Source organism: Notamacropus eugenii, chromosome 2, assembly GCF_028372415.1.
Source record: "Notamacropus eugenii isolate mMacEug1 chromosome 2, mMacEug1.pri_v2, whole genome shotgun sequence".
NCBI classification, from domain to species: Eukaryota; Metazoa; Chordata; class Mammalia; order Diprotodontia; family Macropodidae; genus Notamacropus; species Notamacropus eugenii.
The window spans coordinates 116,549,448-116,577,386 of NC_092873.1; the positions used below are offsets into that span (position 1 = coordinate 116,549,448).

Here is a 27,939-nt window from a genome sequence, read left to right on the forward strand (position 1 = left end):
CAGATTATAAACAAACTAATTCAACAAACATTTATTAAGTATCTATTATGAGCATATGTCAGTATATTGTCTTCTGTCTTTGCAAGCATTTTGAAGACTGCAAAATAAAATAAATTTTAATGCCCCAATCCTATGATAAAGTTTCATAAAATGGAGAATCCAAAGACATGAATGAGGAGTCCTCGGTTGAAATCACACGTATCAAAAAAGATACAAGTAATACAGCTCCAAGAGCTCAATACCTTGTTTAAGTTTCCAAATGTCTTTAGAAAGATGGCCAGGAAGCATTAAAATTGGCTTCCTTGGTGAGCTTTTTTTTGTGTTTTGCAATGAAAGGGGAGCCAAGTTACATAAGTGGGAGCCATAAATATAGAGAGATCGTCTTTAAAAACCCCAAGATCCATCTTACAAAAACCAGTTTTCCCCTCCCTGTGAATAGAAGCTTTTGTGTTTAAATACTCTGGTGAGGGTCCCTTTCCCCCAAAATCTACATAGAAATAGGGGACTAATGGCCCCCTCTTTCCTCATTATAGATGGGGAAACCAGACAGAGTCTTGGATGATTTATCATTTTGAATATGGAGGTTTTTAAAAATATTTGTCACCTGGAGTAGATATCTATTCATTAAATGAACAACTAGAGGCTCTATGTTATGTATGACCCAGAAGTGCTAATATACCTAAGAGTATGTGTGTATGGGTGCAAATACATGTATATCACATTTAAAATATATATGTTGCATATAAGTCCTCTGTATGTAACAGATAATGTTTTACTATCCGACTGAGGTTCACTTCTCCAGCCTATTGTTTCAGACAACAGATATAAGTTGCGATGGGAGAGGAGCGCCGGATTTGGTGTCTATCCCCCATTTCCAATTATAGATGGATCATTTCAGACACAGAAGTACTGAGAATCCAGACATCTGCTCCTCACATGAATGCACTCACCTCCTAGAGAACAGGCTGCCATCATGCTCTGGAAACTGGTTGAAAATGTCAAGTACGAAGACATCTATGAGGTAAGCAGACATCCTTATATACATCTTATATCTACGGATATAGAATTAGAAATTCTTGGAAGTCAAATAGATAAATTTAAACAGAGATTTACTTGCAGATATCTGTTTGGTTTTCTCCAAGTCTCTAAACTTTTGAGAACGCTTGCTTAGGGAGACGTTAACTGTCGGAGGAGAGACTTGTAATGTTGGAATGAGAAAGATTAAGTGTAAGAGACTTCTTTTCATTTTCTTCTTGTTTAAAAAACCCAAATATTTTGGGACTCTAGAATAGAATCTAGTGTGACTGAATATAGACAGAATGTCAGAGAACGCTGGGAAAAGAAGGCTCTCTATGCTTTGTGTCAGAGAATGATGGAAATTATTTGAATTTTGAGCCTCATTCGAATGGCAATGAGATTTTTAATTTTTATTTTTAAAAGTATTTCTGAAAGACGTGGATGTAGAGGAAAGACATTTTATAACGAGATAGAGATAGATTGAAGAAGATAGGTAGGTAGGTGGGTGATAGGTAGATGAATGGATAGATAGGTGGATAGATAGAAATAGATAAAGAAAGAAATAGATCAGGCAGCGAGGCAAGTTTCTATAGAAGTCAATTTCTTCTTTGGTGTTTTCCCCAGGCTTTACATGTTGCATCGCAGTAAGAACTTATTCTTTTATTTTCCCTTTGAGGGAATCATGTTTTCTTCCCATACGCAATGCTTTTCCCCCGTAACTGAAGCCAACAACCTTTCATCGGAATGAAAAAGTTGGGAAACAAAATAACAAAAAGGAAGAGGGCAAAAGAAAAAGTGATGCCTTCATCTTCCCCACCCCTACCCCACCAGAGTATTTAGTTTTCACTTAAAGAGCCTTTTTCAGGGCAACTCTATCCAACCAACCGTCTAGGATAGGAGCGGTGGAGTTCAGCTGAAATCTCTGAGATCGCTTAATTCCTGACCCAACACAGAATATATTTATTATCGGTTGTGGAGCTAGTGTGAAACCCGGAATAGGCGATTGAGGAACTTTGAAAGGAAGAGGAAGGATCGAATCCGTGAGGGGAAAGGAGGGCAATCGCTGCTCTCTGAACCGGCACAAGGGTAATGTCAGAAGTTGATTCTAGTGATCCGCTAAGAATCCGCTAAGAATTTTCTCGTTCGGAAAGCCCTTGGAGAAAGGCAGAAGAATCAAAGTATATAAAAGAAAAAGAAAGGTTGAGGTAGAAGAGAAAAGAGAACACTGAAGAGATTGATAAGAAGGACAGGAGGCATAAAAGGCGAGAATAGAAGTAAAGCGGGAAAGTTAGAAGGCAAAGGGAAGAGTAAGGATCTATTTGACGAGCCCGCCCGATCCTCAGGAAGCATTTAATAAAATTAAGCAATCGTGATCTAAAGTACAAAGAGCATCAAAGCTTCCCATAAGCATAGAGGGTTGGGGGTGGGGGACGGAAAGAAAATACGAATCCGCCAGCCCTGGGACGACTTCTGTAAGCCCGGCGGGAAGCCGCCTTCCAGATACTAGGAATGATTCAACTCACAAAAGCTCCCGTCAAGCTAATTATCAACTGAACACGGGCAAAATCCGACAGAGGCAGAATTAGTATTGATGGAGCTAACCGAGCTTTGCCCGCCTTTGACCATTTCTCTGTTACAATCCTAAGAGTGGAAGGGTAGGTCCTGACAAGCAACATTTTCTCTTGCCCATGTCCCATAGGCTGAGTCCTAGTCTCTCCCTGGTGCAGAAGTTGAAAAATACCTAGCCCTGCTCTAGCTCATAAGCAACTAGCTCCTAAATTTTTAAGAGTGAAAGGGAGAGGGAACGGGGGAAGCAAAGAGCGAAGGACAGAGAACTGTGGAGAATATTGCCGAGGTTTTTCTAGAATGTTGTTCCCAGTTTTTTTTCTCTCGTTTTTTTCTGGTCATGTAGCTAGCATGACTAACAGCAATGGCTCTTCAAGAGTTGTGTTTCTGTCAGATGTACCTCTTTTTTTTTTTGTCTTTAGAAAAGCTGAGAGCCGAATAGTCAAAAAAAATTTTTATACATGTACGTATATATGCACACATACATAAATATATATAAGTGCGTGTATGTGTATGTTATAGGAAGCGGTTTGTTTAGTGTAAATACCTTTGTGTAAACTTCAAAATAAACGTCTCTATGAGTTTTAAAAACAGAGATTAAATTATCCTTCCTTCGAATATAAGGCAGGAATGGATAAGTATTATGCGTGTACTGTGTGTGTGCATGTGTGTGTGTGTGTGTGTGTGTGTGTGTGTGAGAGAGAGAGAGAGAGAGAGAGAGAGAGAGAGAGAGAGAGAGAGAGAGAGAGAGAGATACAGGTATTCCTCTGTCTGTGTCTAAATTCTCTGCTCAGAAAACAAGAGAACAACCTGAGTTCTGGAATGAGCCTATTTAAGAAGGGAGGAAGGTTGAACTTTAACAGAAATGGCAGTCAGGCCAGTTGAACGGGTTCCTGAAACATCCAAAAAGGTTTTATGTTGCCCCTGGCTTTGCCTCGAAAGGATAAATTTAGTATCCTTTCAAAATCATTGCATAAATTTTAAATCTGGGTAAAAATGTGGGGCTTTCTCAGCCTTCAAGAACACGGGAATGAAATGAAAGACAACTACACACTTTTCTCCTCTCCTCTTAAATTTAGCAAATAAATGTAATGTCCAACGTTTAGCAAAAGTCCTTAATATTCAACGTAAACAGACAAATTAAAGCGGTTAATTTTTTTTCTTAGAAAGGATCGGGAAGGGCATTTTATTTTTTAAATCATTACAAAGCACCAAGGGCAATCAATTTCTGATATTAGGCATGTATAATTAAATGTAAAAGAAGGAAATATGTTTTTTGTTTTTGTTTTTGTTTTTGGCCTCTAGCGCTGCTCTCTCCGACTTCCTTGTTCCAAATAAGCAGTGTCTGGTTTACACATCTCCTGGGCTCAGTTAATTGAAGTTATGCTTCTTCCCTGCTAAACTTTTTCCCCAACTCTGCTTTTGCCAGCCCCCCTCGTCTGATTACATCTAGTAATTCTCCACTGAATGAACGTCATTTACAATAGTAGGGGAGCTCTCGAGCTAGCTGCAGCTTCACGCTCCATTTGTCCTCCATTCTCCCTTTAAAGTAGTCGTGTAATATTAATAGTCATGAATATCAATTATTATGAGGCGGTGTAGGCAAGCGGAGGGAGGAAGGGGCACCGAAGCAGTCTGAGCCTAGCTTTGGGTGGAAGAGGATTGTATCTGGAAACCCAAAGAAGGAGGAAAAAAAAGAGAAAAATAGAAAGAAAGATAGATTAGCAGATCTCTCTGTGTGTGCCATATACTGCCAATCTGATTTCGGGGATGATTTTTTGATGGATAGTCCTGGAAATACCTCAAGCTTTGCTCCTATGTCCAGAACGTTTCTCTGCCGTTCTCCTTGATTTTTTTTTTTTATCATTGTTTTATTTTTAGCAGTAACCAGACTTTTTTTTCCAGATGTTAGTCCACACCTATTCAGCCATGGTGAGTTCGGATCCACGTTGTACAAGAATTGCATGCTCTCATTCTCTCTCTCTTATTCTCTCTCTCTCTCTCTCTCTCTCTCTCTCTCTCTCTCTCTCTCTCTCTCTCTCTCTCTCTCTCTCTCTCTCGCCTTTGGCTTGGTAATTTAGCACAATAATTGGAGGAGGCTGCAGCTGCTTCTCTCTTTCGCATTGTGTGTTCTTGGTTTGAGCTGGACAAGTCAGCTGGGGTGGGGGGGCAGGGGAGAAAAAACTTTTTTGCCATTGCTGTCAGAGATTCGAACTACTGTTTCTACAAAGGAAAACTGGTTTACTTTAGCATGGCATATTTACAGAAGAAAGTTAGATTTACTAATTCCCTCTTTTCCTTGGTCTTTCTGTTTAGTTTATGACCCACAGTAAGCTGTGTTGAACTGCACCCCCCCTCCCCAACCCCCACCCCTTCCCAACTCCAAGTCCTCCATTTTCACACCCTAGAGTATAATAGTGTTTGAAATGGAAAAGCCGTCTTAGGAATAACTCCTAGAAACCACAGTTCAACTTAATTTAACACTGGTTGAGGATATTATTTCAAAGGGAATCAATTTAAATCAGACACTGTTTAAGTTGTTTAATTCCATCGGGGGAGGGGAGAGTGGAGAATCCGATCAGATCCTTTTTAGTACGCGAATGTAGCGTTATTGTGTTCTGTTACAAGTGACTTGTCATTAGGACTGAACTTCCAATGAGGGACTAAGTTGAAGTTTTTAAACAGAAGGTGAGCCAGAATGTATATACTTCTCATATTCTATTTTGTCATGCTTTGGGCTCCTTGAATAGTTAGGAGAAGTGATTTAAAACCTTGCAGAGAGCACATACCGTATATAGCACTCCTACATTTTTAATTATGGCATTTAGTAGCTTCCCCTTCTCCACCCCTACCACCACTCCTTCTCACCCTCCTTCCTTAGTCTGCTGCTCCGAGGTTCACATGTTGGGTTTTGTTTTGGTCCTTTTTCCACCACCATCTCCACGTTCTCCCACCCCACCCCCTTTTCCTTCTCATTTTTTCTTCTCTCTCCCTCAGCGCTTTGCCTTTAGGAAATTTTGAACATGTCTGTGCAATTTGAGTGAACTTTGGGTCTAAGTTTCTGGCTTTGATTTGTTTTCTTTCAGCCCTTCTCTTTTGTGATTAGTATATTTAATCAGGTTTTCTCCGTTTGTTTTCTGTATTTTTGTTTGTTTGTTTTACTTTTAGGACCGGCATGATGGAGTCCCCAGCCACAGTTCTAGGCTGTCCCAGTTGGGTTCAGTGTCCCAGGGACCCTACTCAAGCGCCCCTCCGTTGTCTCACACTCCGTCCTCGGATTTCCAGCCGCCCTATTTCCCACCCCCCTACCAGCCGCTTCCCTATCACCAGAGCCAGGACCCTTACTCCCACGTTAATGATCCCTACTCCCTGAATCCCTTGCACCAACCCCAGCAGCATCCTTGGGGTCAGAGGCAGAGGCAAGAAGTGGGGTCAGAAGCCGGCTCTCTCCTGCCACAGCCTCGGGCCGCCTTGCCTCAGCTCTCGGGACTGGACCCTAGAAGGGACTACCACTCAGTCAGGCGGCCTGATGTGCTGTTACACTCGGCCCACCACGGACTGGACTCCGGCATGGGGGACAGTCTCTCCTTGCATGGCATTGGACACCCAGGAATGGAAGACGTTCAGGTAAGAAGAGTCTGATGGAAGGGGAAGGTGGAAGGGTGCATAGGGAGGAAAGAGGGGCAGGGCTGAAGGAGGGAGAGGCGCTAGTTCACTCCATCTCCATCACTTTTGCCAAGGGGCTGTGTTTGGAATTTTTATAGAAAGAGAAGTTACACACTGAGGCCTATAATATAGAGAAGGTGAATTCTGGGAGTTCAGTTGTGAACACCAAAAGTTTTCAGAAATTTCACATAGGGAAGATTATCTTTTAGGATATAATGTACAGAACCGAGAAAGATTTTTTTCTCCCTCGACACCCCTTTTCTGCGTATTTCCATAGTGCTTTGAACAGAGAATGACAGTCTTTCTCTCAAACACACCCAAAAATGAATAACTTTCCCACTAAAATTAGCAAGTAAAAAGTCAGATCTCCGGAGTGAAAGAAGATGAGAGACTTTCCTTTAGTTGATTCCTGTCTTCAGAGTGCAGTTAAAGCTGCTTTGATGACAAACATATCTTAGGGAGTCTTGTGAAAAGTCCACCTATGTCCAAACCGGGATTCTCCTATGTTGTAGGTATAGAATGATTCTTGCAAGTAATTTGGGATGACAAATTAAAGATCACTTTCTGGGGAAGAGAGCAGGGTGGGCAATCAAATATTTAAGGCATTATCAGAGGGTCAGAAAGTGTCAGTTCTTTTGGGGGAGTCGTGGATAACACGTGGGTTGTCTTTTAGTCTCTTCTTTTTATGTACTAACAGTTTTCAGAGCACTATTCCCAACCTCTGGGACTCATACGACAACACCACCACTCCATCCCATTTCCCCCATATGAAAAGGCATCACGTGTTTTAGTGTTTAAAACAAAGCCTCAGAACAATTTCTCTCCCATCTGCAAACCTACACAATAGGGTCTGGGTTTGTGGAGATTAATTTGTGAAACCAAACAAAGAAACAGGCAAGAAGTGAGGCATTATAAACAATCTGGGGGATTCTACCCAGGACTCTGTTTTCCCTAATTTAAAATGTCTCAGGATAAGATGGATTTGTTTTATATTTTAATTGGCATGTTAGAACTTAGACACTTAAGCTTAATTTTATATACAATGCATACTTTTATTAACACTCCTGAAGACAAATGAAATTAAAAGGATGGTGAAATAGTTTTCTCTCTTCTTGTTTATTCTGTATATATTTAAACACTTCATGTGTTGGGACGTCATTGAAGGCTATATGTGTGGTCCATACTATTGAGTTTATTGGGTGTTGGTGTTTTTTTTTTTCAAGAAATTTCAGTCATTTGTTTATTATTCATGAAGAAGGTACAGACTTCCAGATTGTGATGCCTAAAGGAATTTGTGGGTAGAAAAGAATCATTTCGTTTTACTGATTTAACCTAGTTTGACTGTATGTTTCCAGTTGCATTAAGCATGTTAGAATAAAGGATATATTCAGCTTTATAGTAAATCTGCCAACATGTCATGTAAAGCAAACTGTCTTTAAAATTAATTTTTCTGAGAGAATAAAAGTCTAAGTGTTGAATAATGAATGCATATTAACTTATTATTGATGATGATAATAGTTACCATCACAATCGGTGCCACGGAAAGGAATGTTGTACTTAACTTGTATTATTAATGTCTCTATGGAATAGTTTAAGATCTTGAAGCTACTTTCATTCCACATTTTTTTTTTTGTCTGAAGATTGAGGTGGGGTTGAGAGATTATTTTTGTTTCTTGTTTTGTTTTTCCTTTTGTCTTGGTCAAAATAGTATGTAAATTTGGTTCTTTGAAGGAATTTGTGTGATAATAGAGTCAGGTTTGGTAGAAATGCTTGGGGAAAAGGTATCAACATTCTCAAATTGAAGCAGAGCTGAGGGTTCCACTTGGAGTAAAGTAGTCAATAGATAAGCACTTTAGCAAAGGGAGAGCTCCTCCATCGAGGTGTCTGGACGATTATCGAATTTCGGGGTGATTTCTATCCCCGTTTTGACTCTCTCCCCAGCTACTCGAGGATTTTAAATGAGTTTTCACGTAGCAAAACAGCTCATGGGAACTCTTTTCCACAGCTATCCGGAGACACACCAGTAGTCTGAGACGATTTGCTCCATAAAGGATTCACTCCCCCCCCCCCTTCTTCCCACTCTCTGTTGCCTCCCTCCGCCCCAAATTCCCACCCTCTGCCACTCCCATCCCCTTTTAGAAGTGAGAGGATAGCAGGGAGAAATGGTTTCACTTACTCAGCTGTGATGACTTTGGTTTCCTAAGGTGTGTTGTAAGTGGATGGGAAGGAAGTGGCCGTTCAGTTGACAGAGACCAAAAGAAAGGGAAGCAAAACTAAGGGAGGGCAGAGCATAGTTGCTATAGGTGAACAAACCTAATGCTTCTCTAGCAAATAGTTCAAGGTCCTGTTAAGTAGTTGTGAATGGAATTTTGTCTGTATTCCTATTTATATGTGTGCCTTTCCAACAACCAGCTAACACCGAGAATTAGGGTGTAGGGGTTTGTTCTTTTTGAAAAAGGGTTAATTACAGGGTCTGTAAGGTCAGGGCCTTAGCCCAGAGGCTGAGCATCTGCCTTAGCAGGGGAAAAACGCAACAGAAAATCGCATCATTCATTGTTCACAGATCTGTCTCCTGTGGTAGACACAAAAATGAAGAGATGAACTTCCCATTCCCGCTTCTCCCAGCTTTCATACCTGGTGGAAGCATGGAGCTGTTTTAGTGAAAAGACACATTGACTCAAGCGAAGGGCAATGGCCCAGACTGGGGGAGGGGAGCTAATTAACCAAATGCTTCTAATATTTTTTTTTAAATGCAACTATAAAACCCTGTCAATATCTATTTCAATTTACTCTCAGGGGCTATTAAACCAGCAAATCGTTGTTTGGGTTCTGTGTATGCTACATTTCACTCATTGTGTGTGTGTGTGTGTGTGTGTGTGTGTGTGTGTGTGTGAGAGAGAGAGACAGAGAGATAGAGATAGATAGGATAACAGTAACTTTTTAGATCTGTTGACTTTGTAGGTAACTCTTATTTTCCCATCCCTGTCTCTATCCTCTCCACTACTACCTAAGCATACAAGGAAGTTAGCTTGGAGGTGGAGTGGGGGTAGGGCGGGATAGAAAGGATCCTAGTCTCTTAAAGCAACCCCTGGTATCACTTTTAACTAAAGAAGTCTAGTAATTAAAAGTCTGAGTTGTTTTTCCACGTTTCCGCATGCAGTCCTAATTAAATCTTTACGATCCTCTCTGTGACTATTAAGTGCCAGCATGCTGCGTGAATATCCTGTACAAAAACCCAGCAGGCGGCCGTAATTAGATAGAAAATCAGACAAGAGTCTTCTCATTAACTACAACAACTAACCCACGTTGCTGATGAAGCGTAATATATATGTATATATAAGACACAATATATACATATAAATATGCACACATGTGTATAGATCTACAAATATATGTGTGCATCTTTACACCCAGAAATGTGTTTCTTCTCATTTATAAATCTACTCACAAACATATATAGATATGTCATGCATGTATGTATCACTAGAGGGATTAAAATCAATTTATATTTCATAAGAAAAGGGAGGTAATGATGTAGTAATTGCAACACTAGAATTTATCTTCTAAGGATACCAACTTTGCTCATTTTTCCTTTGACAGAAAAGTGGCTTTTTACAAAGCCATCTTCTTACTCACATAATGACACACCATTTGCTTAGATTATTCCTGTTTTTTTTTTAGTGGGTTCCTGAGTACACACACACACATACCCTTGTTTATGTGTATTAAACACACATACGCTAGAAATTGTAGGAGAAAGGGATGGAGCTCCAATTATATATTGGTCCATGGTGACACAGGGGCACTTTTGAAATATATGATCTTACTCTAAAGTATTTTGCTTTCTACTTATAGCACTCTAAAGGATACTGGAGAAACTGGGTCAAAACAGGAGAACTCAGGGACCAGGCAAAGTATCTATTAGTTTAAGAAATATGTTTAGGGATTCCCCCTATAGAAAATCAAATTCAAAGATCATGTCTGTATTCAGGTAAATATATAAATGGCCATATTCATATACCATTCAGTTAATATATGAAACAGTTTTTAAGTGTACACTTCTGTAACCATATTTGTACTGGAATCATAATTGACAAAGGAACTCCCCAATAAGCAGTTTTCCATAGAAATCTGTTGCAAATAGTTGTATCTAACCTTGATTGTCTGAGACAATTTTATAGGTAAGATAGAATATTCTTATTTGCAATTACTTGGGCTTGGCTTAGTTAGGCTTTTATTTGAGGATGGGTTGGTTTATGTCATCTAGAATGAACACCTTCCTAACAGGTGTGCTCCTTGCTAGGGAAAAAAAACACCCTTGTTGGGAATAAAGCAAGTAAATTATTCAGTCTCATATTTTTCTCTTTGCGCAAGGAGACGCTCACACATGCACAGAGAACATGTACTAACTACAATAGTTGTGAGGTCCTGTTTACTTACAAACGTGTTTCTATGTGTTTCTGTTTGCATTCCATTCCAAATTGTTCAGACTTTAATTAAAATCCCATAATGTAAACTATTATGTATAAAAAAGAAATTGTCCTTGAGTTATTAAGATGCAGGGGGATAAAAGTAAAAAGAAAAATGGTCCTTTATAATCTTACAATCATATAGATCTTACAGCTGTTGTCAAATTGCTGTAATCCTTAAAAGCAAATGATATAAAGGTTTATTGGTTGCAAAACATCTATGGATTATCTATGTATTATATGATAACAAAACTCGCTATTGCACCCCAGATGGCTCTCACCTTTTTTCTTCTTCCACTGCAACATTGTATCATTTGGGTGAATGTCATTTCCATGTCAATTTGGGGGTAATAATAATAATAATAAACCACCTCCCTTTGTGAATTAATATAAATGGAAATAACAGAAACTCCAGTTTGGAATGACATGATTTATGTGTGTGATTCTTTAATATCCAGTCAATTTGAATAGTGATGTTTTTATATTCACAGTCAGTTGAAGATGCCAATAACAGCGGCATGAATCTATTGGACCAGTCTGTCATTAAAAAAGGTATGGATTATCTTCCCAAAGCAGACCAACTTTTATTATGTATTAATGACTTTATAATATGTTTTCACTTTGAGAAAATTCTTTATCCTATGAGACATAAATCTATGTCCACAATGATATAGCTCTAGTGATTGACTTGACTGACTGTGTGGAAGTGGGAGTTGAGTTGGAAGGGGGAGAAGTTTAAAGGGAGGGAAGGAAGAGAAAGGGAGAGGGAAGGAAGAGATACTGTTGCCATTTTCCTGCTCATATATTCATCTAAAGAGAACGAAAAGGAAGTTTAATGTGTTCTTGCAATTGAGGTCACAATCGGGATTGTGACTAGCTAGGAAATCTTTATTTGAAAAATATACAATAATTGGAGTTTGCAGAGGCAACACGGAAATAACATATATTTTCTCTTTTTACTCTTTTGTAATTCTTGATCTCAACTTTGAATTTTAGGGAGGTGAAGATTCCATTATGGGTTATTATTTCCCTGTTGTGCCAAATGTGTTTGCTAAACACACATAGCCCAAGAAACAATCAGTGCACTTCTAAAAATCTTTATACATACATATGCATACATGATTTAATGTGACTGCAGAATCACCCCATACTGTTAAAGGGCATGTGATATTAACAAATGTTTGCAGTCTCTCGTACAGCTGTAAGCAAAATAATTAACTAATTAAACTAATTAAATGTAATTACAATAACTCATTTCAGGCGTATTGCAGCTGCTTTCTCTCTCTCTCTCTCTCTCTCTCTCTCTCTCTCTCTCTCTCTCTCTCTCTCTCTCTCTCTCTCCTCTGACAGTCACTGGGAGAATGCATGACGATTAGTGTGCTGAAGAAATACTCTAATGCCACTTACACACCACAAATTTAGAAACCCAAATGTGTAAACAGTGAGATCTTTAATTATCAAAAGGACTGCCATTCCAAGATACAGTGTTAAATACTGTAGGATGTTCTTTAGCGGTGCCTGGAGAATGTCTATACTTATGCTTAATGTCAACAACGCCTGGTCTTAGTAGTTTAGTATTCATTTGATCCAAATGAAATTCACAGAGTCTTTACAAGAAAGGATTCTGTGGGAAGCTATAAAATGTTCCAAAAGGCCAGAACATTCAAAGGGTTGTGGAATACAGATTCAAGATGGGGTGATGTATTCCAAATTTTCTTTTTCTTTTAGAATGGCAGAGATAACATATTTCCTAGCTTTGGGGGAAAACAACTGATCTAGAATGAAATGAGGAAATGTTGGAATGAGGACATGTTGGCATTTGGTTTTGAATCTTGATACTGAGTATCAGAATTGGGTAGAAAACTCTTTGTGTGAAGTGCTGGCTAAATTTTGCTTCTTGCCTCCATTTAGTTATTCAGGTTTTCTTTTGGCTGATTTTCTTTTAAGTCTGCATGTTTTCAGCCTGAATGATTTGACTTGGGATGCTGCAGTTTTTGTAAAGCATCCCCTCTTCTTTGACAGCAAATCTACATCCTTGTCTCTTGGGTTTTTCCTTTGGTTAATTGCTGAGTGATTTGTGGAGGGAGTTTTCCTCCTTTTAAAATCATATCTATGGTAGTGAGGATACAGATTTGCCCATAGACTTGCTTTTGCTTGATGTGTGTGTGTGTGTGTGTGTGTGTGTGTGTGTGTGTGTGTGTGTGTGTGTGTGTGTGTGTGTAAGGAAAGAACACTTTCTATGTACTTTGGCTACAGGCACATTTGGCATTACTCTAGGATCTATTATGAGGGGTATATAAAACATGAATAATAAGAAATGGTAATAATATAGTCTTTGAAAATATTTAATGTTAAAATTTGTATGTAGCAGAAGTCATATATCATAAGATATTGTGTTTTCATCTATTTATGTATGTATACATTAACAAAGTATATGTGTAAATATGAATGTCTTGATGAATACGGAGAATTAAGGATACCTTTTAAAACAATGCTTTAAAGTTGCTGCCTCTTTTAAACTGGCACAATTTTTATACTAAAAAGTTTTGTGCTTAACTTTCTAATAGAAAACAAAACAATCGTATGTCATTATATTACATTCCAAAACTTAAATTTTAAATTTATTTGTGGAAAGCTGCTCATGAATTGCTGTCAGATCTATTATTCCCATTACTTAATAAATGCTGTGTCATACTAAGTACAGAGAAGATGCCATGAAGAAAAACTAAGGATTTTTTTGTTAATCTTACATTCACAGTAAAATAATTAAACAACCACTTAACACTCAGTTTAAGATTTTATTACTCCTCTCTCTATTCTTCCTCCACTCCTTTCTTCTCTTCCATATCTCTGACTCTCCACACCATAACCTTTAACAGGAATGTGTCCACCAGGTTAATTGTGTAATACAGAGGGTGGAAAAAGGTGGTATTCTGAATTGGGAAGATTAAATTTCAGTAATTGACAGGGGACAGAGTGGACTTTTGGAGGTTTTTATGAATAATTTACCTCATGAAACAGAAGGTAAAGAGCATATCCAAGACTGGGTGTCTTCTAGGATTCTATGTTTAGGAAATCATAGGAGATTGGACCCTAATGAACCTGGGCATTTTGCACACATTCTTTCTTCCTATAATAATGATAATTTAAAAAAATCTTTTGGGTGAAAATTAACCTATCCAATCTATCATTTCTCTTGATGGCCTACCGTAGATTCTAGGCTTGCTCTCTTGTTATGTTTGCTATCTGGGCTTAGTTGACATTTCTGAAGTAATTTAGTTAAGAGGAAATGAGTTGTTCCCAGTAGAGAGAGCAAACGAGTGGAGTGAAGGTAGCCAGCGTGATAAATGGCTCTTTCATTTGAAGATCTCCAGAGCTCGTTTAAGGCTAATTTTCTGTATTAGCCCCCTTTGAGCTATTAATGCAATAAGCAGGGACCGTGGCCCCTCATCTCTGAGCTGCCCCATTAGAGCTAACATTAAGCTGCCAAGTCTGAGCTCCATTGTGGGGTGGGGGTGGAGGGCGATAATGAAAGGTGCTTTTTAAACTCTCCTAATCTAAACTGGCAGAGGGTGGTTAATACGATTTGAAGGGGGCTGGTCAATGAGCAATCAATAAAGCAATAATGAGAAGGATGCGGTACATTAACAGTCTAAAAATCCAACGAGACATTAAAAAATCATTCTTAACTCTTAGTTCCATTAAGATCAGGAAGGTGGGGGGAGCCCTGCTTATGGAAATAATCGCCATTATCATAACATGTTCCCCAAAAGCTCAACTCTCCTTTTAAAATATTATCAGTATTCAGAACCCAAAAGACAATTTGTTTGACAGCCCAGACCACAGAAACATGTCATATGACTCCCTGGAAATTCTGACGTGATTGAAGTCCAAAGTTTATGTATTATTGCAGTGGTACATGGTCATCTATTAGTTTCTGTTTTTATTTTCTTGGTATTTTTTCAACCTTTCTCTTTATTTTTCTCTCTGAAAAGCATCCGCAATTCCTCTCACCACCACCATAAAATTGTTGTTGTGTCTTTTTCTTTAGCAGAAAAAATAAAGTGTGGTAGAAGCGAATTGAACTGGGTTTATAACGATGAAAGCTTATATTCCAATTCTGTCCCTTCCTCTGACTAGTTGTGTGGCCTTGGACAAGTCACTTAACACTCTCTGAAGTTACATTTCTTCTCGAGTAAGGGATCAAGTTTCGTTTTCCCTGCTTGCCTCACAGTGTTGTGTAGTATGCAGCGAATGAAGTACGGTTTAAAAGTGATTGGCAAAATGTAAAGCACTAAAGAAGCCTGTAGTATTTTTGCATAATTATGGGAAAGTACTTTATTTTACAAAAAGGTGAAAGCACCAGGAGTCCGTTGATGCTTTCGCAAGTGTCCAATCACTTCGAAAGATAATCACACACATCCCAACCCCCTAGTTTTTTTCCACTACTTAAATGTACCGCAATAACCACATTCTCCGTGGGGAAAAAAAAGATCGTATTACAGCCACCTAAATAATAAAATCATAGATACCTGTAGTGTGAAACGTGACTTTTGCACCAGGTTTCCTTCAGGAGACCTGATTTTCTCGCGAAAGTAAGCTGTCCCCTTTGGGCAAAGATCCTCTCAAGTACTATCGAAGCAGAATACAATTTTGACCTGGGGTGGAATAGAAAATGGTGAAGGTGTAGGGAAGGGAAGGAACTAGGATGTGAATAACCGTGTCAGAGAGGGGTTGAATCTTGGAAAGACCTCCAAAGAGCTATGTCCATTTGATTTTTAATAGCGAAGACTTCTTTTAGGTGACTTTTCTCTTGCCAGGGGGCCTTACATTATTCCGTTCTAATACACCTTACTCCCCCCACCTCCAGTATCAAATGAATACAAGGAACAATTAGAATGAATTCAGACTTCTCAGTCAGCCAGAGGAACCCAAAGTAGAGATTCCAATCAATCAACAAACATTTATTAAGCGATCACTATGTGCCAGGCACTGTGCTAAGTGTATAAAAAGTAGCAGTTACAATATTAACAATGTTTTTTTTTTTAATGTAGTTCATTAAAGTAATATTTTTCCTTTGATCCTCCACCCCCTACCCTTAAATAAAGCTTTGGTCACTATAATGAAATATTGATTATTTAATGAAGGTTTCTCCCCATCCCCTTTTTATGTGGAGAGAAAGGGTTAGATTAAATGAGTTTATGTATTTTCTTGATCTTGAAGTTGCCTGTGCAACCCAATAGAAAACTAGGGGCGCGGGGCGAGGTGGGGAGGAGAGTGGGGGGGGGGGGCGGAGGAACCACTCAGCTTTAATGTATGCACAGAAAATTGTAAACATGTAAAGAATTGAAAGCTTCACGCTGAGTTTTGCTATGCTCCATTTCTTTACCATTTCCTGCTGTCGTTTTAAACCTATCTCACTCATCTAGAGATTCGTGCGCTAGAACAGTATGCTCATAATTACTAACAAATCAACCGGGCACTGTTGCTCTGTCGGTTTATTGATAAGCTGAGGGGAAGCGGAAGGAAAAAGACAAAGAGAATAAAATATTAGGTTAATCAGGCTCAGGCGAAGTGGGTTGGGGGTGTAGACAGGTGATAATGGAACAGAGAGTTTGGAAAGAATGCTCTAGGGAAATGGGAGAAAAATCATATTCAACAGAAAGGGTTAAAATCGAGAAAGAAGTTTGGGGTTATGTATGAGGTTTAGAGGAAATTATTTTGGCACTTGAAACAAATTAGAAACTAAAAGCAGAACAAAAAAAAATACACAATAAAATCCACATACATACATGCATACATGTTTCAGTGTAAATGAAGCCACTCCATTCATTAGGCACTTTTGAAGGCTGATTAGATCAGTAGTATTTAAATGTTAATATATATGCATAGATGCACACATACCTTCTTGTGCACACGTGGGAGGTAGTGAAATATATTCCCCAAAGGAACTGGCTCTTGTCAGGTAAATCAGGTAATTAACAATAGCTAAATTAGAGGGAAGGTTATAAATGTCTCCAGAGCTGTTTTTTTTTTTTAAAGAAACCAGTTCTCTGGAACTTCCCAAATGTGATAATGTCATATATCTCAGGGAATTTTAAGATATCCTAGTGGATTTTATTTCATGGCCTGTGGAAAGCAAGACAAGAACTTACCATGAGGGGAGAAGTACCTTGAGGTGGTCTATTAAGAGGCCTTATTTTTCCAATGTTATTTCTATTCAAGATGATGGAAAATTGCATTGGGCCAAAAATAAGATTTTGTTCCACTTATTTGTTGCATCATATTATATTTGTGGATTTCAAAAGTTGTATTTAAAAATTTCAAAAATATCTAGTGTACCAAAGGGCAGAGAAAAGGATGTTGATAAATTGTAAGGTTGAATATTTCTTCCAAGCTTACCTAATGCACTTTTCAAGTGTTCTAGAGCGCTTGTTTATGTTGCCTTGGGAAATTTACGGGCCATATGTCTCTCTGATGTATCAAAATAGGTGCTGCTGTCCAAATAGAAGTATATTAAAGTTGGTTGGTTTTGTTGGGTGGATTCATCGAAAGACAGGCAATGCCTAACACAGTCTTTAGATAAACAGAGTGACTTTAACTTGGGCCACTTTAAATTTCAAATTTCATTTTAAACCCCTAGAGTGTTTTCATTGGGCCATTCTCAGATGAAAATATTCACTGCTGAGAGAAAGGTGAGAGACCCTGGAGTGAAGACAGTCTTTCAGAATCCACTTAGAAAGTCAAACATTGGTGAATCATATCTGCTCTCTCTCTCTTTTTTTTTTTTTTTTGTTCTCTTTCAAACAGTCAATTGGGATGGCATATTCTGTGCTCTGGACTAATTTCAGTGGAGATCGAGGTGGGAGTGAGAAGAGAAAGGAAAAACACCTCCCTTAAAATATACATAAAACTTAGAGCGCTGAAAAGTCTGTGTGGTTCTTACATCTAATTTTTGTCTCTCAAAGTCCATCCTCATAGTTGGTGTAGACTATCTAGAGTAGAAACTATATAGATTGCATGAAGCAATATATTTGTAATTTAAGGGTATCTTTTAAAGGGATTCTAGGCTGTACCAAGGTTCTGATTGTGAAGTTGGGTGATAGTGAGCAATAAGCTCTGTAACAATGGGAAAGTTCTGCTGTAACTAGTCTGTGAAACTGAAATTATGAAATTGTCAGATGGCAGAGCATGTTAGGATTCTTAGATCCAGGTGGCATAAAGAGATTAGTAGTGTGGTTATGGTGTGGTTAGGACATTCTTCAGGTCCAAAATTTCAGGGGGAGAAGAGCCCATCTCCACCTAGATTGGAAGTTTTGGGGTCAACCTAAATTGAGCATTATCTAAACACATCACGTAAGAGGAGACACCTATCTATTCACCTTAAGAGCATACAAAGAGGAATGGGGACCAGGCAATATGAGTTTCTGGTAGTAGGAAGTCTGATTATGTTGCTTGCTTGATAATTGAAACTTACAGTTCTTATCTTCTCTTTCTTTCCTTTCTTCATTACTTCCTACCAATCTTGCTTAGAAAGCATGAAAATAAAAATGCAATTTAAAAAAAATCAACCTGGAGAGGTGGAATACACTTTAGTTGTAGTGGCAAATAGCTGTGAGGTAGTATTAACTTCTGCATAAACCATACCTGGAGTACTATTTCTTATCAATTTCTTGCCACAACGAAGCAACCTCAGGAAGGCCACCCTTTAACAACATAAAAAGGAAAGTTATTGGCTGATTGGAACACCTGTTGTAAATCCTAACTCCTCAATACAATTATGAGCTAGTTATTTAGATTACTTTTTAAACATAATTCATGTCACCAGGGGAACTGTTTTTACTTAGAATTTAAATCATTTGTATTTGTTTCTAGACTTACATTTTTTTATTCCTACTTTAAAGAATCTTTAAAGTTCTTTTTATTCAAACCCAAATTCCCAACTAAGCTTTGCAACAAAGGTTCTTGATTCCTGAGTTGATGGGCCCCATAGCCACCATCCTTATCTCTCTATTTTAGTTTAGACTGTAGTAAAGAATAATCAAATTGACTACAAATGTGGATTCTCTCCAATAAAATTTGTCCATCCTTTTTATTTCATTCTCATGGAAAGATGCTTCCAGTAACTGTTTCCTTAATGAATAAGGAAATGGTGAAATTAGCAGAATCAATGCAAAATAATATGGTAGTCCATTTGGATTTTGATGACTGTTCTGTAGAGCGCTGTCTGCCCATTTGATTTTTACCTTTTAGAGCTACTGTACCAAATCAACGAACAAGGCTACAAGTTTTTGCTCCCTTCTCTTAGTTTATTAGAGGAAGAAGAGGGAGGGATGTTACCTTGTAACATGAGCACAATATCACAAAAATAGTATCAATTTCTTGGTCGCCTTTACTATATCCTTTATTATTATTATTTTTTCCAGTTCCGGTTCCTCCCAAATCTGTGACTTCTCTGATGATGAATAAAGATGGCTTCCTGGGAGGGATGTCGGTCAATACCGGAGAGGTGTTTTGTTCGGTTCCTGGTCGTTTGTCCCTGCTCAGTTCAACCTCAAAGTACAAAGTGACAGTGGGGGAAGTTCAAAGACGACTCTCCCCTCCTGAATGCCTGAACGCTTCTCTCCTGGGCGGAGTCCTGCGAAGGTAAAACTCCTCAGCAACCAAAGTGTTCTCCCGACCCGCAACTCCTCTTATGCCAGTACCTACAGAAGAAATTGGCACACTATCTGTTATTTTTGCTTCGTGTTGGGGACCAGGGCACGGAAGGCAAAGACTAAGTGATGTCTTCCGGAAACATAGAAATGAGTTCTAGGTACTAGGACGTAACTGGTGTGTTCAAGGCAAGTCCGTGCTCAGACACTCAAACACACACGCATATACGCATACGCACGCACACATCACACGACACAGAACAATGAAATGTTCTCAAATTAAAGCAGAGCTCACACAGCACTTCAAGGGTGCTCCTTTTTTTTCTCTCGCTTTCTCTATGACTGTTTTTTGGTCTCTTGTCTTTTTGTTCTATCTTCTTTAGCAGGTGCCTGAACAGCACCGTAAGAGGTTTTTTGTTTTAGTTTTTTTTTTTCCCTTTTACCCATGACTCGTCCACATAAACTCAATATGCTTTTTTTCTTGGCAAAAAAAAAAAAAGTGAACTTTTCCTCTATATAAGTTGCTTCCTGGTGTCCTTTGGGTCACTTCCTCCTTAGAAAGGAGTCGAACAAAAACCTTAAAGTTCCTCACTGAAAATCGGATATGGAGATGTCATTTAACTCAAGTTTCAAAGAATCCTAAGAGGGATTGCTTACACATCCGTTGTCCCTCAACAGTGACAAATGAGACTTTTTCTCTGATGGCTTATTTTATAGTCAGATCATCAAAGTTCCCCTCTGGCGAAATATTTAAGAATTAAGAATAACAGTCTTGGAGGCAAAGGAGGCTCTGTCCATTTCTGTTCATAATGAAAAGAAGAGAAGAATTAGGTAGATTTGGTTTCTTAGGGTTCTCTCTCTCTCTCTCTCTCTCTCTCTCTGCCTAGTCACAGTTTTATTGATGAATGCATTCTTGTCCCTTTTATCCTCAAGTTCTCTTTGATTCAAGTATAATGGGAAATATGGAGATCTCCCCAGCAGCTGAGTTTAGGAATTCTTTAAAAAGTTTTAGTTTCTCAGTCGGTCATCCACCCAACCAACACATGTACATACATGTATAACATATATGTGTATAGATATAATGATAAGCCTGCCACTGACACCTCATTCCCTAGTAAACCTGCCCCTTCTCATTTTTGCTTGATTTGGTCACCTGTCACTATAGCAAATTTACTACTTTATCTAGACAGTATATCTCCCTTGCTTGCTTCACAGGGCAATGGGACTTTATAAGGAAAGAGAATGAACAGGTAGGTGATAAAGGCTCGGGAGCTCTGCCTTAAATACTATCTGTGTATTTTCCGTTTCAGTGACTTATCTAAAAATCTGCGTGTGTGTGTGTGTGTGTGCGCGCGAGCGCAAGTTTTACCTTCTCTGGACTTATATTCATACCTACACACTAATGAATCCCATCTGGTATCATTTGTTCTCTAGAGATAAAAGAAAACTACTCAATTTTTAAAATGTCCTCTATTGCAAAAATTAAGCAAACCTCAGCAAACTATCAGCAAACAACCAAAAGGAAAGGGGAAAAAAATGTGCTAACCTCAAGTTAAAACCTCTTCAAGCTCCAATGGTCTTTAGATTGCTAAGTCTAAACTTTGTTTCAGGAACACTCTGAGGTTAATCAGAATGTTAATTCTTGCAATTTCAGAGCCAAATCGAAAAATGGGGGGAGATCTTTGCGAGAAAGGCTAGAAAAAATCGGTTTGAATTTACCCGCGGGCAGGCGCAAAGCCGCAAATGTCACTTTACTCACCTCCCTGGTGGAAGGTAAGCAGAGAATTGCAGTTCATTTTACAGACTGGCTGATCTTAACTATTTTGGTTGTAGGCTGACATTTTACATGTTTCGTGATTAACTGGAAATCATTGCAATTTTTGTGCCTCTATAAGTCAAACATCAGATTAGATGAGACTGCAAAGATACTTTAATAATAGCCCAGAGCATGCAGGCAGTTTTTCATAGAAGCGACTAAAAGTTTACTTTTGACTAAAATAATCGGAGAATTTAGATCTGAAACAGACCGTGGAGGTCATCCAGTTCTATCTCCCATCCCACGAAGGAATGTCGATATGTAGAGAGATGTAACCTCTACTTACCATGCAGCCTTCGGAACACACCTGAGAATTTGGGGAAAACAAAACAAAACTTAGTATTTACTTATGCCATGGAAAGTTTAAGAATCATCATGTGACTCCTACTGTCCTTGCATATGCAGATGACCTTAAATATATTACTTCAGAGATATAATTTAATCAGATTCACTATTCCTTTGGCATCCAGAAGAAAATGCAAAAGAGGCCAATAATACTCTATGAGTAACCATCCGCTGCTTATTCACTAGCTATAGTTACATGCATTATAATTCACTCTTTACTTTGGCGTAGTCTTCTTGTGCTGTGCAATAAGTAAGACTGTCTATCCAGTCCAAAAGCAGTGTAATAAATACAAAATTCTGTCTGTGAACAGAATAGATAGGAAATCCATTCAAATAGTCCTTGCAGGAAGCAGTTGTGAAGTCTGATATATGCTTTGTTCTATAGGCTTTACAATTGCAAAAAAAAAATAACTAAATAACCTTGCTTGTCTTAAACTGTTCCTTGTGTAACCAGTGTCGTTACTTTATAGTCACACAAATTTGGGGGTTTGGATGAATGCAGCATAAATGGATGTTTTTGGTTGTTATGGCATCATATCTACAATAATTAAGAACTACTCACACGGATGTTGAAAGCAGCTTTGCATTTTAACGTCTCATTGAAAGTGTTACCTGTGCCAAAGGCTGCATCTGGACAATTGCCAGAGTATTTATGAACCTATCTTAATAATGCTATGGATTCTGAATAAGCAAGATATTTCATTCAAGTTCAAGCATGACTTAGTACATCCACTGTTGGAAGGAAGGAAGGAAGGAAGGAGGGAAGGAAGGAAGGAAAGATGGAAGGAAGGAAGGAAAGAAGGAAGGAAGGAAGGAAGGAAGGAAGGAAGGAAGGAAGGAAGGAAGGAAGGAAGGAAGGAAGGAAAGATGGAAGGAAGGAAGGAAGGAAGGAAGGAAGGAAGGAAGGAAGGAAGGAAGGAAGGAAGGAAGGAGGGAAGGAAAGGAGGGAGGGAGGAAGAAAAAAATCGAGGTTGGCTCAACTTATCATTTAAAAATGAGGTTCCCAGTGGAGAAAAACCGGAAGTCCTTTGAAATACCAGCACTTGGTTAGTAGTTCTCAAGTTGATTAATCTGTTAGTCTATTACGGGAACTCCCTTTAATAGTCCGTTTAAGTGACGTTTAAAAATAAGTCACTCTCGTTCAAAATAATGCAGCTGTGGAATTATTAGATATTCCTGTTTTGCATGTTCAGAATCTTTCCCCAGAACACCTGGGGCAGTGCTTTAAAGTGTTTTTGTTTTTGTTTTGTTTTGTTTTTTAATGCTTTATTCTAAAGGGGTTGCGGGGGGCGGGGGGGGGGGGAACTGCTGGAATCCCCCCTAGCGCCTTAGTTTTCTCCAGCTCCCAGTCTTCTTCTGGTGGCAGAAAAGTACATCAGTAGGAGTTTGATGACACAAACCTCTGGAGGGTAGAAACCTGAAACCTAACTAGCAGGGGAAGTGACAATTAGAATTAAATTTGGAATAATTATTTCTTTCATGAATGTATGTATGCATGCATGTATGCATGTATATATTATCTTTGGCCACCTGGGGTTTTTCAGCGTGGTGAGAGTGAGGAATTTAGTGACACTTGGATTTTTAAAGGGGATTGGTGATATGCTTTGGAAACGAGGAGGGAAAGGGTCTGAAGAAACAAGGGGGAGAGTTTGGTTGGGCAGTCAGGATTTTTAGCTCTTTTGTAGAAGCAACTTCTGAATATAACTTGTTACCTCCTTAAAACAAAAATCGGGATACCAGGGACCCTGAAACTGACAAGACCAGGCTCAAGTTCAGGTTGAAAAGACGTTCAGAAACTAGCCTTGGAATGGGGGTGGGGTTGGGAAGGAGGGCAGAAACATTTCTTTCCATTTGGATTTAAGAAAAAATGTGCTAACTTTTCATTCTCGCTTTTCCCCCCAAACCGTAGCTAGGCTCCTTCTCTCTCCTAAGTCCCTACAGAGTGGGAAAGGGAAGTTGCTGATCTCTGCTATCTCCTTGCGCACGTTTAGGATCCTACGTTGCTAGTAGCTTCTATGGTTTGTTTGTTTTTTTTCTTCAGGAGAAGCTGTTCATTTAGCTAGGGATTTTGGGTACATTTGCGAAACTGAATTTCCCGCCAAAGCTGTTTCGGAATATTTAAACCGGCAGCACACCGATCCCAGTGATCTGCACTCCAGAAAGAATATGCTCCTGGCTACAAAGTGAGTGTCACTATTTCCCAGTCTTCTCTGGTCTCAGCTTTCTACCCTTCAACCTTTTTAGCTGAAGTCATGGGGGGCCTGGAGGTTATATCTTTTTGAATCACTGAGTTTCAGAGCAGGCAATGGGGGAATTTTCTCTCGGAAAGTTCTCTCTGCCTTTACCTTGTAATGTAGGCCCTGTGGGACACCATCGTATCTGTGTCTCTTTGGGACGCTGATTTAGAGATGGGGCAAGGTAAAAATGAATAATGGTACCAGCCCCATGGGATCTGTTTTTCCTCTCTCTCTCCTTCCTTCCTTCCTTCCCTCCTTCCTTCCTTCCTTCCTTCCTTCCTTCCTTCCTTCCTTCCTTCCTTCCTTCCTTCCTTCCTTCCTTCCTACCTTCCTTCCTTCCTTCCTTCCTTCCTTCCTTCCTTCCTTCCTTCCTTCCTTCCTTCCTTCCTTCCTTCCTTCCTTCCTTCCTTCTTTCCCAATCCCTCTCCCTTTTCAATGTATATCTCTTGGTTGTATATGTGAGACAGACTTAGAGTGCCCTGGTTTCATCTCCCAAGCATCAATGGGGTTTTAAGAAAGACTGAATATGTGGTTACTTGTATCCCTGGTCTTCCTTACATTTCTATAAGTGGATTTCTGTATGCCTTTTTATCTATGTTCTTCTCTACACTATACTGTAACATACAAACAAACATGTATATATGCATGATATGTATATGATATATATATGTATCTATGCATACACCCATCTATAATTACTATGTTTCCAACGTTACTGTTTGTCATCTTCCACAGACTTGTAAAATTTACTACAACTCCAGAGGGGAAAATAGTAAATCTATTGCTAAATTTAGGTCTAGAGCTCATTTGAACTTTTACAGTGGGTTTTCTATTTATTTGATTTACTCCTGTCTTTGGCTTCTGTGTCATATTGTTTGGTGTTTTATGGTCGGCTTAGGCCTTCAGTGGTGCGGCTCTGCATGTTCTCGCACGTTTATCTTGCAGGCATGGTCCAAACAGCGATCATTTATTTAGTGCTCTAGGACGCGGTTTGCTCCGTTGACAGCGTAATTTAAAGAAATATATGGAAGGCTGAAAAATCATTTGCTCAAATTTGTCCAGATGTTTTCTAGACGTGATTTGAATTTGATTGCCCCTTTCCGCAGGGTCAAAAGATATTAATGTCCCAGAACTTTAATTGCTTACAGACCCTGGTTTAGGCTTTGAAGATTTAAAATGTTTGACTCTACCATTTGTTCTTCCAAATTCAAAGTTTCCTTTTTGGCACTTTGGTAATGTAAAAGAACTCAATGAAAGACTGTAACGATTTCCCCCATCAAAGCTTGTCAGGGATTCCCCACAACTCTGGGACAGTTTTGCTTCTGATAGGCCAATCACCTATGAAATTGTGGACATCTTCCTCATCCTCTCTACCAAATCGCTCTTCAGAATTCTCTTTTTTGGAATCCTAATAAGTCCATGGACTTATGAATTTGATGCTTTGTAGGGAAGGAAAAAGGTCCCAGGAGATGAGAAAAGGGGTCAAACATAGAAAAGGGAAATGAATGTCAGGACACTGTGAAATACATTGTTTTTCTAATGTAAAAAAAAATAATGTTTTTAATGGCATCATTTGAAACAGAGTAGGGTTCTTGGGCTCTCCCAATGTCTTTTTTTTTTTCAGTCTTTTGCCTGGAAAAGTTAAGAAAACCTGTCCTAAGGGCAATGCCTTGATTTTTGCTTTTATGCAACCTTTATGTGTTAATTGAGCTTTCTCACCCCTTGGTGGTAGAGATGGGGATTATCTTAGATTTAATACTGTGCCTATTTCTCACCCACAGCTATGGGAGAAAGGGTCTCTGACAATTGGGTAAATGGAAGGAGGAAAGTGAAGAAGGGGAGTGCTAATGTATTTTCTCCTTCAAAGTAAGGGGAAAAATGCCCCAAAGGCAAGCACCTTTTCCTGGTCAGTCACCCTGAAGGTTCCAGTGTATAGTAGAGATGTTATAAAGGCAAAAGCCATATTGCATTTTATATACTTCTTTCTGAAATTTACACTGTGTCTGTCTTTCCCACCCAATGTAAGTGAAGTGTTGATTTAAGTCTACACAGTGTGCTAAGATTTGAGGCTCTGATACAGAAGACAGACCTTCCTATTCCACTGCACCCTTGGGATTCTTTACTATCAGATGGGGTTCCCCATTGAAATATTTTTAAAAAGAGAAGACATTTGTTTCTCCTGAAGGAATGGCATCTCTGGAATTCTTTGCCCTTGCCCAACCAATCAAAATAAAGTTGTTGTTTTTTTTAACCTTTAGGGCATAGAATAAGATGTACTTCTTTTTTAGACTGATATCCTAGTGAATATGGATTGTTGCTTCAGTTTTTTATCTGTTATAGAAACTAAAACCAAAGCAATCCATAAATACTTATGCATGTGACACTTCCCAGCTGGCTGTTTTCTCCTAATAATAAATATTTTGAATGCTATTCTTTTAATACCCACTTCTTCCTCACTTGTTCTCCTAACGTTCCACTGTTCAGGTTTTCAACTACTTCTATAATCCCTTATTTTCCTATGAAGACCCAATTAGTACCTAAACTAGAAAGTGTAAAAGATCTTAAAAATGGTATCCTCCTCTTTCCCATTTTCTCCAAATAAACTTTTAAAAATGGCATCAGCATTCCTTATTGCTCTCCTGGCATACACAGTGATTAGCCTGGGGCAAGCCAGAACCTTGGCAATTTGTAGAGTTCCAGTAGTGATACTGTATTTCACTCAGACTAGTGAACGAAGGACTAAGTGCTTAAGGATCATTTGCCTTTGGTGGGAAAGTGGTTAGAGAAGGAAGAAAGCTTGTGGAAAGTGACCTTGGAAAGAAAGAAGTCAGGCAAGAATTCAAAGGGGTTATCACTTTCGAGGAACAGTAGGAAAGAAAGTTGGGTTTTAGAAAAAGAGGACGAAGTTGCAACTCAGTTCTGCCACTTAGTTTCTGTATGACCTTGAATTTGTCACAGCTTTTTTCAGTCTCAGTTTCTTCATTTATAAAATGAGGGACTTGGATTAGATGTCCTTAAAGGTCATTTCCCACTGTATAAGTCTTAGTGTGTGCTACATTTAAAAAAAGAGAATCTTGAGAATAGCCTTAGGATGATATGCAACCATCCAGAGATGGAGCCCATAGAATTAAGTAACAGAAAACTAAAAACTATAGAGACAACTTATAGGGAAAAAAGTAAAACTTAGTGTTGAAATGCTCTCTCAGTTAAGGAATTTCCACTTCCATGTTCTCTCCTTTTCAACCCTAGCTTCTTAGTAACAGAAGCAGTCAGAAAGAGAATTAATAGGATCGCCTAAATTGCTTTTATCAAGGCTAGAAATGTGTCTGGGTTTATTTGAGTTTTTTCCTTTCTTTTTGGTGATAACGAGGAGAGGGGAGGAAAATACTGATGGAAAGTATCATTTTTGTTGTTGTTCTTGCTCCTTACCTTGTAGGCAACTGTGTAAAGAATTTACAGACCTACTCGCCCAGGACAGGACACCTATTGGAAACAGTAGGCCCAGCCCCATTTTGGAACCCGGGATTCAGAGCTGCTTGACCCACTTCAGCCTCATCACCCACGGTTTTGGAGCTCCTGCTATCTGCGCTGCCCTCACAGCACTGCAGAACTACCTGACAGAGGCTCTCAAAGGCATGGACAAGATGTTTTTGAACAACAGCACCACTAGCAGGCACACATCTGGGGAAGGACCAGGTAGTAAAACTGGAGACAAGGAGGAAAAACACAGAAAATGATTTTTTTTAAAAAAAAAAAAGGAAAAGGGAAAAATCTTTTAAATAAAAAAAGAGAAAAGAAACATTTTAATTTTAGCTTTAAAATATTGGATTGGCTTTGGAAGAATTATATTAGGTAGAGCACACACACAAACAAAAGTTAACAAAAAGAAAAGGAAAGAAAAATAACTTTTTAAAAATCAGAGACGCACAACGGAGCAACAATACCGATTCTCGGTGTCTATTCAAGATACATTTGGAGACAACCTCTCGGATTTTCCACATCGGTTCTTTCGATCTTAGTAATGCTGATAATAAAAAAAAAAACCCTGATTTTCTTTTCTTTGGAAAAATAAACATAAGACAAAACATGAGAAAACAGTAACTTATTGGAAGAAAATCGGAGAAACATTGATCGTGTCAGTGCTTTGAAATCTGGTTGACTGAGACGCA

The 27,939-nt window shown here is 38.8% G+C and overlaps 1 protein-coding gene across 2 annotated transcripts; it reads left to right on the plus strand.

Moving 5' to 3' along the window:
- TFAP2B (transcription factor AP-2 beta) lies at window positions 1-27,577 on the plus strand. Of its 2 annotated transcripts, XM_072642428.1 has the most exons (8): window positions 1-1,021; window positions 4,489-4,515; window positions 5,752-6,210; window positions 11,210-11,270; window positions 19,145-19,364; window positions 21,027-21,145; window positions 23,575-23,716; window positions 27,207-27,577. In XM_072642428.1, exons 1-8 carry the CDS (start codon window positions 941-943, stop codon window positions 27,505-27,507), a joined length of 1,410 nt encoding a protein of 469 aa, XP_072498529.1. In that variant the 5' UTR covers window positions 1-940; the 3' UTR covers window positions 27,508-27,577. The 2 variants fall into 2 exon arrangements, with proteins under 2 accessions (XP_072498529.1, XP_072498530.1); XM_072642429.1 differs by lacking the exon at window positions 4,489-4,515 and having other exon boundaries at window positions 2-1,021.
- The last annotated feature ends 362 nt before the right edge of the window (window positions 27,578-27,939 follow it).

Bases quoted from the DNA above. Each gene is read 5' to 3' on its own strand.
- TFAP2B (XM_072642428.1), top strand. From the start codon at position 941: ATGCACTCACCTCCTAGAGAACAGGCTGCCATCATGCTCTGGAAACTG. The intron at 1,022-4,488 runs GTAAGCAGACAT...TTTTTTTTCCAG, and splicing joins AGTACGAAGACATCTATGAG to ATGTTAGTCCACACCTATTC. The intron at 19,365-21,026 runs GTAAAACTCCTC...TTGCAATTTCAG, and splicing joins CTGGGCGGAGTCCTGCGAAG to AGCCAAATCGAAAAATGGGG.